Source organism: Gadus chalcogrammus, chromosome 15 (genome assembly GCF_026213295.1).
Source record: "Gadus chalcogrammus isolate NIFS_2021 chromosome 15, NIFS_Gcha_1.0, whole genome shotgun sequence".
Taxonomy (NCBI): Eukaryota; Metazoa; Chordata; class Actinopteri; order Gadiformes; family Gadidae; genus Gadus; species Gadus chalcogrammus.
In genome coordinates this window covers 15,295,336-15,313,930 of record NC_079426.1, presented here as the reverse complement: position 1 = coordinate 15,313,930, position 18,595 = coordinate 15,295,336, and the positions used below count along the sequence as shown (strand labels likewise).

General features: G+C 46.0%; 1 protein-coding gene and 1 long non-coding RNA gene across 2 annotated transcripts in view; one reads left to right on the top strand and one right to left on the bottom strand.

Moving 5' to 3' along the window:
• LOC130405123 (uncharacterized) overlaps positions 1 to 4,177 on the top strand; it is a 7,439-nt gene extending 3,262 nt beyond the window's left edge. Inside the window, exons 3-4 of the long non-coding RNA XR_008904299.1 lie at positions 2,128 to 2,222; positions 2,546 to 4,177. This is a non-coding gene — a long non-coding RNA (uncharacterized LOC130405123). The remainder of the gene's footprint in view (positions 1 to 2,127; positions 2,223 to 2,545) is intronic.
• Positions 4,178 to 6,424: 2,247 nt separating this feature from the next.
• The window catches only part of LOC130405057 (serine/threonine-protein kinase 32C-like), a 62,488-nt gene continuing 50,317 nt past the window's right edge, over positions 6,425 to 18,595 (bottom strand). Inside the window, exons 5-12 of the mRNA XM_056610016.1 lie at positions 16,430 to 16,467; positions 15,088 to 15,177; positions 14,538 to 14,641; positions 13,846 to 13,962; positions 12,090 to 12,215; positions 10,713 to 10,841; positions 8,188 to 8,255; positions 6,425 to 6,653 (exon numbers count right to left, since the gene is read on the bottom strand). Of these exons, the coding sequence (XP_056465991.1) occupies positions 6,425 to 6,653; positions 8,188 to 8,255; positions 10,713 to 10,841; positions 12,090 to 12,215; positions 13,846 to 13,962; positions 14,538 to 14,641; positions 15,088 to 15,177; positions 16,430 to 16,467 (901 nt within the window). The remainder of the gene's footprint in view (positions 6,654 to 8,187; positions 8,256 to 10,712; positions 10,842 to 12,089; positions 12,216 to 13,845; positions 13,963 to 14,537; positions 14,642 to 15,087; positions 15,178 to 16,429; positions 16,468 to 18,595) is intronic.

Here is an 18,595-nt window from a genome sequence, read left to right as displayed (position 1 = left end):
TAGAGGTAAAGAGGTATTGCAAAAATGTGGCATTAGTTGAATTAAAGCACTTAAAACTGAATGAAATGGAGTCATTGCTTAATTGGGTATGAGGGGTTCATTCATATTCAGACATTCTTACTCGCAAAGGTTTTGAGAATGTCTCAACCTTTATGTATATGGTAATAATGAATCCAATTTGCATATGGTATTTCAAATAAGTGGAGTAGAGCAGATGAAAGCAGGGCACCCCGTCAATAGGGAACAGCAGCTGAGACGAAGGGGCACAACTCCTGCAAGATAAGGTGATGAGCCTGACAGGCCGGATCAGTGTATCAGGGGAACTGGATTACTTTAATAGCTGTTGTACCAGATTTTGGCCTTACCGATCAGATGGTGGATTTGTAATTAGAAGATTAGAAGAGCATTGTGTTGAGGCTCGTGTTTTTGCTTCAAGCTGCCATCGTTTAGGCCCTGTATTGTGGGCATTGCTGATGAACACACCAACAGCTGCACAGTCTGGCCAGAGGGACCACAGATCTGCCAATTCTCCCCCCCTTCAGCTTTCAGAACAGGGGACGCTAATTGGAGCTGGATGCGTCCAGAGATGGAGAAGTCTCAAGGTGATTTGGCTCGTGGCAGGAAATAGCCTGCTAGCTATTAAAGTAACAAGACTTGTTGTTGGGACTTCATCTGCATGGAGGCGGGGAAACCCCCGATCCGAATGATACATTGCAAAAAAATGGATGACAAAATATCCAAATGTTATTCGTCTTTATCTAGTATTCTCTTTGTAAGCTCACGCATGTTTGTGTGTTTTAACGGAAACAGTTTCAGACAACAACAACAACACACGGCCACAGATATGCAAATAAAGCAACACAGCTCACCACAGGAATGCTGGTTCATTTGAAAATCTGCTGGCTTCAAAGCAAGGCTGCTAATTGGAAACATTGCAGTATTAGACAAGGTTAAATGTAAACACATCCAAACCTTGAAGTCCTATTCTAAACACAAAAGCAAAATGTTTTTCTGGATTATGTCGTGGACTGATGTGTCATTTGATAAACCCAACCCATGCAGCCCTAGATGTATTCTAGCAGTGAAGAGAGCACATCGTTAAAACTGCCTGCAGACTCATATATTGTTTCTACTGCCAGTATTCCCACAAATACTTTTTAAAGCTCTTTTTATGCAATGGAGGCTGAGAAAATCCATTGGATGCTTGTAGTTGCTGATTTTATTGGGCTGAACCAGCTCCTCTGATATCAAACTAGGTCAAGTGGACATGTTTTAGAGCTTGGTTGGTCTCAGAGCTGCACCGGCTGCCTTCCCAATCTAGGGACATTCAGTCCATATAGGTTATTTTGGTGTGTCTTGCTTGTCTTTAGTGTAAAACAGGGGTGCTGACCATTTCATTCAAATCGGGCCGATTTCCAATGATTATTTGCAATTTGCATACAACGCTGTCTTTCTTTGTTATTAATTCAGCCATTGTTCCAGCACATCTGCCATCTTGAAATGCCAAATGAAAGGTCAGCCACAGTAATAAGATTTATGGATTAACTAACATCGCTATGTGTGTTTATCCCAGTGTTATTCCTGTGCATGCATATAAGTGTAGGAATTACATGTTGATTTAGCAAGCGTAATGAAAATTTCAGAATGTGCACTCAGTTCAGATTCACTGTCCTGTGCTCTGAACCGACTCCTGAAATATCCTCACTGCTAGATGCCCTGTTTATCCCCTGTCTCTGATCGCATGCAACTCACCCGTCCACACATAACTCTTAATATCAAGAGAAGGCCATGGTTATAGCTATCAGTTGGGTTTCATAAGTACAGCCTTGTGAAGGCTGTACAAGCCTCTATGCCTGCCTGCAAATGGGTTTTGTTCTCGATCTTTTTCAGGTGATGTCCAATTTGTTCTCAAAAAGACTTGAAAAGCAAATAGGCAGAGCAATCCTTATCTTAGCACTGAGTTCATTGTCCACTTAGTCAGTAAAAAAGCAACAGGAATTGCCAATATTTAGCATGTGGCATTAAATGTACAAGTAAACTCATGTTCAGAGCCCAGGCCAATCTGTACAGTCAAGTAAGGGTTGAATTATATAACCAGGGTGTTGAGATGTATCTCTGTGTGTTTAGCAGGAGGTCATTCTGGCATCAAACCCAGAGCTGTACGTTCGAGTGCCTGTCAGGACCACAGCAGACTCCATAACCGCCTGGATATAGTGGAGAAGGTAAGGGCTCCTCTACAATACGATTCCTCCTTCAAGCCCACTGTTCTACAGCGGGTCTTCAGTGGTTTGGAAAAGAAACAGAAGCTTCTGCCAAGGAATCCTTAGTATTTCCTCAAACTCATACATTTGCCCAGTGACCATAATTACAGAAAATGCTTCTCAGAGTAGGCTACACTGTTACACACACTTGCGCAGGCCCTTACATACCTTACAATGACTTTGTAGCAAATGCATTTATGGTTAAGGACACAACTGCCTGCCAATATATTATCCATGTTGGTTATATAACTACATCAACACGTCACCTATATTATCCTCCAAAGAAAGTTGAAGACACAGTGGAGAAGTTGGAAGACGAGCTGGCCATTCTTCTGGACGCCATCGAAGCCCCGGAGTGGGGCCCTCTACTGGACATTACCGGGACACCATCGGTGGACATCCTCGATGGACACGGAGAAATTGCCCCGTTTGATACGAAATAATAACGATACGAGTATAGACATTGGGTATGCATCTTTTTACACCAGTTAGTTGATTTTTCTCAAAATGTATCTTGTTCTTAAAGAAAGTTTATAGGTTGCTGCAGAAAGACAATACAATGCGTAACATATTCGGACACAAATGATGGACGGTCTTCGCTAGATCTACTAGCCAAACATGTCTGTTTATATTGTTTGTACTCATCTCTCTTTTAAAGATGATTTATGCCTTTTGGCTACGATTTGGACTTCACTCTTATTTTACCAATTGATTCGCAAGGGAACCCATCCTTTATGCCAGTGCGTCTGTCGCCCCCTGTGGACAATGAACAGCTCCAATAACAAGTGTGTATATCAACCTCAATAAAGAGAACCTGAAAGATATATTTGAAAGAGACTTGATCATAAAAGGTTTCACCGTTGGTAGTAATTTTATTTCTTTATCAAAGCACTTAAAAGCAGCATGTTTTATTTTAAACACAGGGGGTTGAGTGGGTTCTGTACAAGGCCTTGGTTGTTGGTGGCCCTGACTTGCAGGTCATTTGGTTTCTGCAGTGTAGAATACTTGTTGTCGAACAGGAACACACAGGGAAGGAATGGCATTCATGACGTTGGTTTTCTCAACATGGCACTGGTTTGTATGTTGTTCAAATGGATTCAAATGTTTAAAATAGAAGTCATGCTGTTTTTTTTCTTGGCAAGACACAAACACAATATATTCCAACAGCTCAGGTTAATATGCTCACAATGACAAAGTCCAACACACGAATACACAGAGAAAACATTGAAAGGATTTGCAAGAAATGCCGAATTAGGATTGATCACCGATGACAGTACTGCAGTAGACAATCTACACAAAAATCACTTATCAAAATAATTATTTATATTAGATAGCATATTTCTGTAGTCAAATGTTTAATAGTAACAAAGGTTCTGTCATTTATTCTGATGGTCTGTCTTTAAAGCGAGACTGGACCACCTATTAAAGTTATCTGAAATGACACCACTTATTTCTGCCTGTTGAACATTCAGCATATTAAATAGAGACAACAAAAGCTGCCCTGGTGCTAAACCAACCCTCTATGTTCCATATCTCCTAAACTGATAAAGGGGAAAGGTTAACCTGCGGAAAAGGTCAAATGCTTCGATTTTTCTTAAACAAATCAAATCATCCAGAGAGGGCAAAAGCCGGCATTCTTGAACAAGGCATTAGGAAAACCTTTCGGATGCGAAAAGACACTGGATATAATCTACACTTATCATGCCGTCCATACGCCACAGGAACTCTATCGGTTGTACAGGTACAGATGCTTACGTAATACTCCTTCTTTACTCTGATTGGGCGCCACCTGTGTCAATCTTGGACCGAGCGTCAAGGCTTGCAATTAACAAAAGCTTGTGCATGCACAGGTGAGCCAGACACGAGTCAGATCCAGGCTCGGGATAAAAAACAGGCTAATACAGGTTTAGTACATGCAAAAAGACCACGAGATGTAAATAATGCACTTATCTTTTCATGGCATGTTTGCATGGATTAAAATATTCAATTTCATATCCTGTAGAAGAGGCTTAATAATCTAATCATTGAGTCCTGATGGTATATCCATCTCAAATACGTTATATGTATGTGTGTGTGTGTGTGTGTGTGTGTGTGTGTGTGTGTGTGTGTGTGTGTGTGTGTGTGTGTGTGTGTGTGTGTGTGTGTGTGTGGTTGTGCGCGTGTGCGTGCGTGCTTGCGTGTACTTTTCAACACATACAGCTTCACAACAGGGTTGTAAAAACAATACAGTAGTTTATCTTGCAGAAGGAATATCTAGGCTTTAGACATCACACTGGGGAGAGAGAAAGAGAGAGAGAGAGAGAGAGAGAGAGAGAGGGAGAGGGAGAGGGAGACGGCTACATTCAGACAGAGTTCCTTATAGAAATGGTTATGCAAATGGTAGAAAAGCTTTGGCATATTTCGCCTACAAGTTGTGCCTGCACACTTGGAAAGAGGAGCGGAGGGCTGTGGCGTGAAGGATCGCCTTCACCTGCTTCCCTTCCACGAGGCGGGGCGTCAGGTGACCGCCGGGCCCACATAAAACTGTGGTCACTTAGTCCTTTTTTTTTTTCTTTAATAATCTATGCTATTTACAATGGATTCGTTTTTTTTGACATTTATATTACTGTTATCTTTATTCAGACATGTTGGTCAGGCGTCAGGGTTTTAAGGTGGGTTTGCTACATGTTCCTAGGCGTTCCTGGCAGAGATGGACGGCGGTCGTCCTTAATGGCTGCGCCGCCGCCACGCACACTACGGTAACGGTAACACACGACTACGGTAACACACGACTACGGTAACACACGACTACGGTAACACACGACTACGGCGCCGGGGCGTACGCTGCTATGCTACGGACCTCCCAGCACAGCCTGCCCCCACCGACGTCTCCTCACACCACGCCCGATCGGTTCCATGGGTAAAACCGTGAGCGTACGGGCGTTCCCTCATGTAGCGTCCGGTTCCCAAGAGACTTAAGGGGGAATAAAGGGCGGATTTTGAGCGAGATTCTAATCAAACTACATGTTGGCCACTGTTACTTAAGACGTTAACCAAGCATCAAACGTGTTTCCAGCAGGTGTGGTGGTTGATGAACCCTACGATTCTAGGACTCTAGTTACACACATTAGAGGACCAATGAGCTTATTAACAGGACCTAGATACACACAGCAGAATATCAAGTAGCTCTCGCTTCACCGAGAGGGGTGTGCAACAGAAGGAGAGGATGGCCAAAACGTCACAGCGATGAGGGGAATTAGGTGGGGCTAGTAGACGGGGCTTAAAGTATCGGAGAGAAAACAAGACGCAGGGGGGTCTCTGCTCCACGGTGGCAGTCTGGAGGGAGGGGCTTCTTTTCAGGTCGGGGGATGAAATGCGGCAGGGGGATGGGGGGGGGGATGGGGAGGAGATGGGGACATTCAAATGGAGGAGGGATGAGAAAGCGGCCGCTTTTGTGTTTCAGGATCACTGTGTGCGAGGGTGTGTGTGTCTGTGCGTGTGTCTGTGCGTGTGGAGGCGGCGGCAAGTGCACTGAAAGCAGAGGGGGGGAGGGAGAGAACGAGAGAGAGAGCAAGAGAGAAAGAGAGAGAACGAGAGAGAGAACGAGAGAGAAAGAGAGGAAAACAGAAAGTCTCTACGAGTGACTTTTCTGAAGTTCTGCTAAATTATTGAACACTTCCCGTCAGGAGGGTGAAGATGGCGAGAGGTCAGGCAGGAAGGTCTTGCACCCCCCGTACTTCCCGCCCCTTCACCCCTCCTCCAAACCCCCCCCCCCCAAAAAAAAGCAATGCTCTATCGTCATGCTATAACCTTATTTTGCATAGAAGTTGGAGCTAGACTTTAGGGAGGCTTCAGATGCTACGGGCATGGGAGAGTGGGGAGGGGAGGGGAGGGGTGGTGTGGGTTTGTGTCATCTTGGCTTCTGTTGTGGTCCTCTGTTGCTTGTCCGGGCGACACACACTGGGGATGTGAGTGTGTAAAGGAGCAAGAGAGAGAGAGAAAGAGAGAGTGAAAGTATCTATAGGCATAGCAACACCAGCGCAATAGGCAGGGCGAGAAAGAGAAACAGAGAGAGAGAGAAAGAGAAAGAAAGGGAGAGAGAGAGAGAGAGAGAGAGATAGAGAGAGAGAGAGAGAGAGAGAGAGAGAGAGAGTGAGAGTGAGAGAGAGAGTGAGAGACATCCGCTAGCAGCTTCCGGGTGACGAGCAGACAGAGCCACACATGCTGCGTTTGGAAGAGGAGGACTCGGGTTCGGGCGGGCCGGCACCCGGTGGGTTGTTGTCGTCATCATCGTCAGTGGCCCCACCCACCGCCTCAGGCTCCGCCTCCGGGTCGCCGTCTCCGCTGGGGTCATCCTCAGCCCCCTCCCCCTCCCCCGCCTCTGACTGCCCCTCGTCCTGAGGCCTTTTCAACCTGACCGGGCCAAACCACACACACACACACACACACACACACACACACACACACACACACACACACACACACACACACACACACACACACACACACACACACACACACACACACACACACACATATAACGTATTTGAGATGGATATACCATTGGTGGAGTACCGCACACCACATGCATATATGTATGCATATAGCAGTGATAGAAACACTCTATTACACGCACACATGAAGGCATGCAGGCAGGCAGACGCACGCATGCACGCACACTTACATACATACACACCCACACACACACACACACACAGAAACCAACACACGTATGTATGCAGTAACACATACAAGTAAACATGTTCTGGTTTTAATGCAAATTCTTTCTGCATTATTATTTAGGGCAATAGGCTATTGCTATTGGTGTCTTTCATGCTGCATAATGGAGGCAAAGCAGGGATTGTTCAATCATAAATGAGCTAATAACTTATAAATGTAACCTCGTAAGGTACCCAACCCCTATTCCCGATTGGTCGCTGTGGGGGGACGTGCGACGTCTTGCCTGCAGGGGGAGTATGGGCAGGTTGGGAGCGCACCGGATTGGCTGGGGGGATTGGACCTGAGTGAGGGCAGGTTTGATCACTCAGGCCAATCAGGGAGTGTTTGTACTTATGTGCCTGCTTTGTGTTGTAGTGAGAAGGGGAATCCAGGAAGGATCGGGAGCGGAGGGACGGGGGCGATCGCCGTCAGAGATCGCCTTGAGCGCACCCTGTGACCGCTTTGAGCGGAGTTATGATTTACATTTAACCGACTTGTGTTTTGTCGGACTGGGGAGCGATCAAAATAAAATAACTTTCTGTCGGAAGAGCAAACCTGGTGTCCAAGCGCTCTGTGAACCCCTTACAGTCACCATACAGTATATTCAGTGTATATTGGGAACTGAGGCATATGCTGTATATACTCACCATTCAGATCTATGTAGTAGGGCCTTCACTAGAGATCATTTAGTCTAACATGGCTTTATCAATAAGGGGAGAAGGCTGTCGGAGCACATCAGGAAGATTCTTTCAAGGACGTTCACATAACATCCTTATGGTCCTATATAAACTAATTTCAAAGGCTATTGAGGAACTGCAATTGAAAATTGCATTAGAGCAAAACTAAAATCGGACAGCCTTTTCAATCTGCTTGTTTGGTGCGTTGGATTTGGAACAGGTAAGCGCCATTGTCTGTACCCAGTGTAGCGGCAGCTGTGAAGCTCTTACCGCTGCCTGTTTCATCTATAATTCCCTAAATGTGTTGTGGTGAGGTTGAGAGCGCAGTGCGACGCTGCTCTGGCCCAAAGAGAGACTTGGGGGCTGTTGCATTAACGCTTTACTTTTTGGAAACTTTTCAGTTTCATCAGTGCTGCGTCTTGCGCTTTTGTTTCCAGGGTTTAAATTAGGCCAGACCGCAGCCCTCCCCCTTTGGGCAGAGAGAGTATTCGGTAGAGAGAGAGAGAGCGAGAGAGGGAGAAAGGGTTTTGAACATGGCTCGATTGGCTTACTTCTCCCGGTTGAAGATCATGAACTCTTGCTGCACCACCTCAAGGCACTCCTGTAAGTAGTCATTCTCCTGCAGATCACAGAAACAATGCATCATTAGCATCATTATCTTGATCATCATCATCATCATCATCATCGTCACCAATCATCATTACCATCAACTTGATAAATGATCACGTTAAACCCATCGATCAGGGATAACATCATTACAGCCCACAGGAGTCCTATCGAAGACGTCGTGGAAATAATGGAAAGAAATGATGCCGGCCGCCATTCATTCTTCATGATGAGGAACTACTAAGACACACGTGTTTGGCCGTCAGCCTCCTCCATGGCACCACGACTGCAATTATCATTAAAGAAACCGCCCAGAACCGGATTCACCGTCCACCACATCTGGATTATAGTGAAAGATGCCTGATAATAAAACCCCTCCTTTGTGATATTTATATTTTCCTAACCCTTATTGGAGTGGTAAGAAGTTGTGAATGGTTTGCATGCCGTGCTGTAACAGGATATTTGTCTCGAGCCTAAAATAGAAACTCCTATTTTCCAGGAGCACTTGGGGCCATGACAACGGCACGGCGAGCTTCATCATTTAATAATCCTGGTTATAACGCAACAACACACTAGCAGCTAGCAGATTGCACGCACACACACACGCACACACACACAACCATACACACACACACAAATAGACACACACGCGCACACAAGACACACACGCACACACACGTATACACACATAGAAACACACACACAAATACAACCACACACACACAAACACACACACACACACAAATGATGCATTCATGCAATCTGATACTCCAACCTTGCCAGGGAGAGACAAGCGCACATGGCGCAGACACGCTTAAAGGAGAGGCGCCAGTAATGCGGTGGACGTGTTATCGAGAGGCTGACACGAGCAGCAGGTTCATCGGTCGGGAGAACCACCGAGAGGACGTCTCGCAGGCCTGACTAAACGATGTCTGAATCAGGGATGGGGAGACCACTGTGTGCCCGACCCTCTGAACAGGAAGAGGAGCATGAATCATTCATCAGCCTGTGGCATTCCCATCTCAAAGACAGCCAGTGTAAAGGTGCAGGATTCAGTCAGTTCTTTCGGTGTTTCAATCCAGGATCGTGGATTGACTGGCATGGCATGTTGGCTGGCATGTTGACGATCCGCGTACACATCGTCATATATAGATGTAACAGCGTGTAACAGTTTAACCTCACTCCCAGTGCCTCAATATGGCTGACCACCGCATCAATAATGCAATGATAACCACCGATTGAGAATGGATGAGAACCAGCGTGATACCTGATTGCACTTAACATCTCTGGATTTCAACACTCCTACCATAGTGTTTCACCAGGGTTTGCATATTTCAATCTCCGGTTTGGATTCTGTTCATGCAATATAGTCGTCTGTTATGACGAAAGCCATACAGATCAAATTACACTCAGAGGAAGTAGAGACATAATCAGGTAAGGGAGTAAAAAAACAGAAACACATTTCAATACAGAGAGTCGAAACTGTAAAAATAGCACATCTTCCCAGGAAGGAGAATAAAAGGGCTTTTAAATGATTTGAGGGTTTCCGGAACTTTCTATTTCGACCCCATGGAAATAGCCTCATGGAAATCCCATTTTCAATGAAAGGGAGACTACACATTATGCTCAACAGCACTTCAGCAGTAGAACGTCGGCCCCTCTTAGCTACTGGAGAACCCTCATGCTACACTCCTCTACTGACTCTTGGTAATGAAGGGGAGCAGATTGTTCTGGAATCAGAGCAGTTGTTTTTGTGTACGTGATCTAAGTGATATTTAACAATTATTCTGCCACTATTCACTATTCCACTATTTCTCAGTTTTATATATATATATATATATATATATAATTTTTTTTTTAAATACAGGAGCCTCTAACAACAAAATCGTACGTTTTTGTAGATCGCACCACTGGGGTTCTCAACTATAGACCAAGGCCACATTTCTTGGATTTCTGGAAATTTTGGAATAATGAAGCCTGATAACAATATTGTTGAAGGTCAGAATACTGTGGGAAATATGGGAGTGTGTGGATGATGGCTGGTTTAAAGGCCCATTTACACCCTATGGTAAATACGGATACGGACCGCTTCGTCCGGTCCCGGAGGTATGAATCGGCCTTTACGAGGCCTCAGTTGGCCCGAGTCAGACGTATTGGACTCTGGAGCTGGGTGAGGCTACACACCTGTTGCACATTGAGCAATCATTGTGCAACAGGTTGAACCAGCCATCACTACACACACTCAGGGAGAGACCTCCTACGTGGGAACGTTGAGCACCAGGCCATTTATTTTTATCTACAAACTACAAACGTACAATCAACTGGTTTTCCAGTACAACCACCCTGTGTGCTGGTTATGCTGTTCATACATTCTTCAACTGGTTTCCGGGGTGGTTTCTCGGCCCCTTGGGTCCTGGGCCCCTCCGTGGAAATCAGAGGTCAGGGTAGGGATGGGTTGTTGGTTGCTCACCGACTGAGAGTCCTTGCTGTTGTCACGAGAACGGTTCTTGGCCAGCCTCTTCTTCTTCTTGTGGAGCGGACGCGACTCAAGTATCATCTCCTCCAGCTCGAAGGTGGGGTCGCAGTGGAGACGCCCTTTCTGGAAACGCACACACGCGCGCACACACACACACACACACACACACACACACACACACACACACACACACACACACACACACACACACACACACACACACACACACACACACACACACACACACACACACACACACACACTAAATTAGCTCCCTCTCACAAATCATAGCTAATTATGAATATGGTGCATAATGTAGGCATAGTCACCCACACACATTAAGTAGAGCCAGCAAATGGCAGCCAAGTGTTATGCAATAGCAATACTATTGTTAAAGAAATACACAGTGTTCTCTGGAACGTTTTTATTAAAACAACCTTGTCCTTTCTAATCATAATACATTATTAAACAAATACACCCATACAATCTAGTATAGTAAGTTTAATGTTATTCAACCAATACGCCATATTGTTAGCTAATTATAGCACTTATTAGTACTAATAGTAGTTAAATAGCACACTGTTATTGTAAAACGAATCTAGGGTGAAATGGATAGGCACCCTGCTGTCTGATGTTTGGCAAGAACTGAGTTTGATTGGCATTATTACAACCAAAGGTGGAGTCATTATGTGAGAGGTTTTGGAAGTACAAACAGAATGAATAAGTAATACGGCTCTCACTTACACATCAAACATAAATAAGCTATATGTACACCCCTGTTAACTTTGCAGTGTTGCTATTAGTGGTAATAAACATTTCTAATTCTCATCTATCTCTTTCTCCTTAAAGGTACCGGAAGAGTACAGCTATGCAATCACAAGATACAATAAACAAGCTGCCGGTAAACAACATACAATTATATCATGCAACGGTATTCTCAACGCACGCTCGCACAGAATTTTAAATACATCCCCCCCCCCCCCCCCCCAAGGTAAGAGCGACCAGTGCATTCTCAGTGGTGAGTAATATCGTATTTAACCAGCCTGTGTGTGACGTTATGTACTCCCGCGGTTGTAGAACACACAGTGGGGAAATGACTCATTATTCATAAATCAAATTACAACAACGACCACATCTGTCAATCACACGAATACGCACTCAACCTTTCACATCCCCCGGAGAAAATGTATTTTTTTGCTAACTAGCAGCGCCAGGATAACGGCGCCAAAGGCGGCCGCACTGCCCATCGCTGATTGGACGGCGCGTTCGCTGTCCTTGCGGTCTTCACGCGCCCACCCAGGTGTGCATGTGAAAGCCAGAGACAGGAGGCGAGTGTGCACGTGTGTGTGTGTGTGTTTTTGTGCAACTCACATTAGGGACGAAGCCGGCGTCCATCTTCTTCTCGTAGACGGCGTCCCAGTTGACGTGGGCGAGGTAGGGGGACGTCTGCATGAGAGACAGGCTGGAGAAACGGTGCTCCGGGTTCACCGTCAGCAGCTGTAACACAAACACACACAAGTGCACACGCAAACACACACGCACACCGTTGAATTCATTGCATCCTTCTTTTTCAGTTTTAGATATGTCTCTATAATATATCCCCATGTGAAAAAACACTATTATCCGTCAATCTACTTGCAATGTAGCAAAACCGCCGTACTCTGTTCCCCAGGTAGAGAAAGCCAACAGGGGGCGCTATTAATCAGTTCAATCAGACAGCAATCAGGTGCTCCAGGAGAAGAGAAATCATGCAATCTGCCAGCACCCATCGGGACGAATGAACAGCACAGGGGGGGCTGAAAGTGTTCCATGGCTACTGCAGGGCTGTATACTGCTATGAGTGTGGCCAGCCCGGGTGCATCTCAGTCAGCCGCCGCACAGGGAAACACGCTGTGTACTCTGGGCATGGGCTCTGCTGTCGTGTAAACACATTTTTGTAATGGTTGTTTTTGTTTACTTCCTGTATATTCTTTCCACTGGGCTGATTGGCTGGACTGGCCGCGTTGGAGGGCTCGTTAGGTCTGTCTCAGCGGACTCCAGACGCCGTAATTGATCAGCAGTCAAGCGGAATACACCCATGCTGTCTGTCGACAGTGCTCATGTCACACACGCACACGCACACACACACACACACACACACACACACACACACACACACACACACACACACACACACACACACACAGTCGCCCTCTCTTCCTCTTGCTCTCTGACTTTCCTCACTCCACCTTTCTCTTCATCATCTTTGGCATCCATCCTCTCAGACTCCCATCTGTCATTTTCTTGCCCTGGGCTTCCTCTGCCCTTCCTCCTCCTTCTCGCTCCCTCAGTTCCTTTGTTGCCGCCATCTCGGACTCCTAGCCACTATGCACTTCAATTTCTGGCCCACTTATACCCTCACATCCAATACGGCCGCTCATGCTGCCGTGTTTCAGCTGTTAGGGTTATGCTCCGGCTGTGCCACGCTGCATCATACCACACTGATACGGAATGGGCCCATTACCTGTTTTAACCCACCCCCCTATGAATTAGCGTAGCCTCTATGGTGTCTGGGGGAAAATAAGGACTTTTACCCAACACAACTCATTGTCGCGGTTTATGCACACTGGTAGGCGATCATGGATATCTTCTTCTTGCAAGGGCCACAGGTTTGGATTATGGTCGCTGCAGTGTGATGCGGCGTAGGTGCTTAATCTGGGGGAGATGCGACACACTTCTAGCTGTTGTGAGTGGTCCGTCTCTGCTCACTCCACCTACTCGTTCAGATAAGCAGTCTTCCTTTAAGCTAGGGCGCATCCCAAAAAAGTCACACACATGCGATTTCCTGAGTATTTTATTTGGATCTCAATTGTTAGTATTTAGCCAAAGCGTCTCACAGTAAATGAAGGCGCAGCGCAACGAATAGCAGACGAGGCTTAGCAGTCGTGCTCAAGGACGTCTACAGGGATCGAACCCAGTACCCCTCGACTGGGAGTCGAACCACGAGGCCACTACATCACACCGCCTGCTGCTGATCATTAGCGAGCCATTAAGCCAAAGTGGGTGCTATTGCTGATATCCCACTCCACTGGAGCCCCCTCCAGTGGAGTGGGCCACCTGTCTGGTGGAGTGGCCGGGAGTGACTGACCTTCCTCATGAGGGCCACCAGGTCCTTGGGCCAGGCGGGGTTGTACTGCACGCTGACCGTGCTGAAGAGCTGCATCAGGGACTCCACCGAGTTGCTGGCGTGGATGTCGTAGGGCCTCTGCGGAGAGAGAGAGAGAGAGAGAGAGAGAGAGAGAGAGAGAGAGAGAGAGAGAGAGAGAGAGAGAGAGAGAGAGAGAGAGAGAGAGAGAGAGAGAGAGAGAGAGAGAGAGAGAGAGAGAGAGAGAGAGAGAGAGAGAGAGAGAGAGAGAGAGAGAGAGAGAGAGAGAGAGAGAGAGAGAGAGAGAGAGAGAGAGAGAGAGAGAGAGAGAGAGAGAGAGAGAGAGAGAGATTATATTTTGAGAAAGCTTTTTGGATTTTTGCTGATCGTTCTGTAGTTAGGTTTTAATATGCTCTGGCAATATAAAAGTGCATACAAAATGCCCATGCCAATAAAGCACTTAAAATTGGAAATTGAGACGGAGAAAGGGATCACCAGACAGTGCAAGAGGACCGGATTTATCAAACCACTGAGTACTAAGAGGAACCAAAAGGAGTTGGATAGCACAAAATAAACAGACTGCACACTTTCCAAGTAACCGACAAACAACGTGTATACAAACTTTAAAATGGAAATGATACATACTGTAGAATATATGATATAGTATAATGTGTAATAATAAACCAATTCCGTACCCAGCTGCGTAACACTTCGAAGACGGTCACGCCTAGCGACCACCAGTCCACTTCAAAGGCGTAGCCCGTCCCCCCGCTCACAAAGGACTGGAAGATCTCAGGGGCTGAGGAGAGACCCACACACACATCCACCACACACACACACACACATCGAGCACCAGACACACACATCCACCACCACACACCGACATTCACCACCAGAAACAAACATCCACCACACACACATCCACCATCACAGATACACATTCCCAACAGACACACATCCACCACCAGAGACACCCACAGCAGGTACAACTCAGCACCACCCTGTTTTTTTTTTACGACAGATAACAATATTTATATTGTATTATTATTTTATCACTTTTCATTATCTCATCTTAGAATATACAGTGATGTAACCATTGGCTTTGAGCAAGAATAAACAAAAAGTTGTGTTGCTTAAGCAACTGACATAGACCATGTTCATCCATTGTTATCCTGCCAACAACAATTGACTGAATCATTCCTGCCACCCTCGTCCCTTGTGGAGCTGGACTGTTAGCATCATTACCCATGTAGGGCTTGGTCCCAGCTAAGGCTGTGGCTCTCTCCCCGTCCTTTATGATGGTGGCAATGTTGAAGTCCGTCAGGTGTGCATGCCCTGTGAGGGTAAGAAAACACCTCAAATAATTACCATGACAAGTTTATGTATTCATTTATTCAACAGGGACAATGGGCCATTAGCAACTGTCCCAGAATTAGCTAAAAGGCTAAATTGAATCTGAAGTCCCTTGGCAGGTCGCGCTTTTATTCAAGGCGACTTACAATGATGAGACCTTTTCAAAGAGGCAGCATCATCGTAGGAAAAACACAGTGAGTGACAAGGCTAGTCAAGATAACACAAATTGACTATGCGTCCTGGTACATAGAGTGAGCCATAAGTACTCTAATGAGCTACACCTTAGTTTGGTCTACGAAGAGACCGCTGGGAACAGGGTCTATTGAGGAACATCATTAAGTCACGTCATTAAGGCGCAGGTAGGGGTTAAGAATCAAACTCAAGGATGTGTCTGGATAGGCTGCTGAAATGGGATCAAACAGAGGAACTTTTGGATTCCATATCCAGTATGCTACCCTGCATCCATTCCCATTTCATCTCAATTGACCTGGAGGTTGGACAGTTTCGTCACCCAAGAAAAGACGGACAAGTTCCATTTAAGTTTCTCAGATAGACGTGTATCGCTAATGGGCTTTGGACTGGCTGTATGGTCCCCTTGCCCTCCTCGACCAACTCATTTTACTTTCTGTTTGGGCTATATAAAGATGGCTAAGGAAGACAGGTATACGCCCGCGACTTGTTGCCGTGGTGACTCACTAGTGGGCAGCGTGGCCATTCTCAACGGCCCTGTTTGTCGCCTTGCTGCAGAATACCATGTGCTCCTGACTTCCTCGTACACTGTGTCCCTCTCAGACTCTTAACTCCACACTCATTTGCTTTCGTTATGTATATCTCCTTGGCAGGACTAGGTGGACGAGGGAGACAAGATAAACCAGAATCTAAGAATGTTTGGGAAGAAAAGGGATCAGTACAGGAGGCTGAAACAGATGGGGCCGTTCCAGTGTCTCCTTCCACGATTCCAAAATATATAAAAAGTGTTTGCGGCGATGTGAAAGTGGAGCAGAACCTCCTCATTCTTTAGTCTCCTAACGGGCAGTTGATAGTGACATCAGTGGAATAGACAAGACAATCCATTTACACAACATTAGGCACATCATTTGACAAGATTTAAGGACGTACGGATACCATTAAAAAGTAGTCATTAACACTGACGGCTAAGAAAGGTGATTTGTTCTCCCTTGGAAAGTCATCCCACACACGCATGCACACACACACACAATACTGTCACTCTTACCTTGTTCATCCAATAGTATATTGTCTGGCTTGACATCTCTGTGGGAGACAAACAGAAATAATTTAGCATCTAGCCAATAACTCAATACACACATCGATAGGCAAGCGCTAATGGCGCCGCGGGTTGTCACGATTAACCTTTGGCATGTCCAGAATCTTTGCATTGTTTAGCTAAACAACTAAATTATGAAGTGTTAATCAAGAAACTTTAAATCATTATTGCACCTACTGTTAGCTTAACTGACAGTTGCACTGTGGCTGAGGGACGGCTCAATGCATTGTGTGATCCTGATACAAATCCCATGTTTATCCCAACCTTGTTTTGCTGAAATCGCACCCTTTATGTTACAGGACAGAAAGTAACATCAACAATATTCTATTGAAATGTTTGCTTCCACAGCGAGCGCATGAGTGGGCGGTAACTGTCTGTTGGAAGATGTTTCAAACACAATATGTCTGGACGCCATGTCACACAATGCGTATATGTGTGTGTTTATGTGTGTTTGTGAGTGTCCTAACTTTGGAGTTCCTCAGCTGTTCCCAGAGTGTGTGTGAGAACGGGGGTTATCATGCGGATCACAGAATACCCTGGCGGGTTTTGGCTGGGTAGGGTTATTACACTGGACACTCATGCAGTGCGTACACACACACACACTGATACGTCTCTCATCCCATATTCCCACTGGCAGACCTTCTCCGAGCCCCCTTCCACCGGCAATTAACAGAGCACAACTTATTTAATTATGCAGGATCTCGCGCTGGCGTGAAGACACCCCTGCAGGAGGCTCGTGATCGCTGCCGCGGCGCAGCGCTAAGCTAACGCTCACATTGTCTGGCAGCAGTCTCGGGGGTGTGTCACAGTGTGTGTGTGTGTGTGTGTGTGTCTGTGTCTGTGTCTGTGTCTGTGTGAGTGTGTGTGTGGCGGCTGCCAAGGCTTACAATAGGCCCCTGCTTAAAGGTTGGGTGTGAACGGTATAGCGGGAGGTGAAAATGTATGCTAATCCACGGCTGTATTGGGCGTCGCCTACGACAACCCATGGTGTCCTGACTTAAACAAACGACACCCCCTCGCTCTCTCTCTGCGTTTCTTTATGTGGCGGGGGGAAAACAAACAATCGACCTAGAGTTTAAGGTCGTGAACTCATCCTGCATGAAACACTCGCTCCGCTGCATTGTCGACGTCTCTTCCATTTAGGGAAATCAGACAGTGGAAGAGAAGGGAGGGAGGGAGGGAAGAGAGAGAGAGAGAGAGAGAGAGAGAGAGAGAGAGAGAGAGAGAGAGAGAGAGAGAGAGAGAGAGAGAGAGAGAGAGAGAGAGAGAGAGAGAGAGAGAGAGAGAGAGAGAGAGAGAGAGAGAGAAGCAAACATGTAAGAAGGGAGGCGAAGAGGAGAAAATACGGAACAAAAGAAAGGAAGACACAAGAGAGTAAACAAGAGAGAATACAGGGAGGAGAGGAAATGAAAGCAAGGAAAATCATTTTACAAGAGTAGAGGAAGAGGAGTAGAGAGGAAGAGGATAGGACACTAAGAGGAGAGGAGTAGAGAGGAAGAGGAGTAGAGGGTAGAGGAGTAGGGGATGCTAAGAGAGGAGAAGAGAGGAAGAGGATACTAAGGAGCAGAGAGAAATAGGATGCTGAGAGTAGTAGTAGTAGAGAGCAACTGGAGAATATGAAGAAGATGATAGTGAGAGAAGAGGAGTAGAGGAAGAGTAGTAGAGAGGAAGAGGATGCTGAGAGGAGTGCAGTAGAGAGTAACTGGAGAGCATGAGGAGGAGGGGTATAGAGAACAGGAGCAGAAACACAAACAGAGATAGAGAGAGAGGAAGGTTTTCTTGTTGTTTAGGGGACCTTCCTTACTATCCTCTCTTCATTGGACTAATTTTACCTCCTTGGGCATGGTGGCAGTTGGCTGTTGCTAGGATACCAGAGATCCCTGCTTCCCTCGGTTGGTGCAACAAAATAATTGTATAGTATTCCTCTGTCAAAAGCTCACAGGGAAGAACCAAATTGTATAGAGGAGGATGTCCATGCACACCCAAGGACCAGTTTTAGCACCGGTAAAAGTGTCCAGTTAGAGCCTCTTTTTAATCTATATATATATATCAGGATGTGCCAAGTACCCCATTCATCACCCACCGAGCAAACGCTTACTTGTATGCAAGAATTGG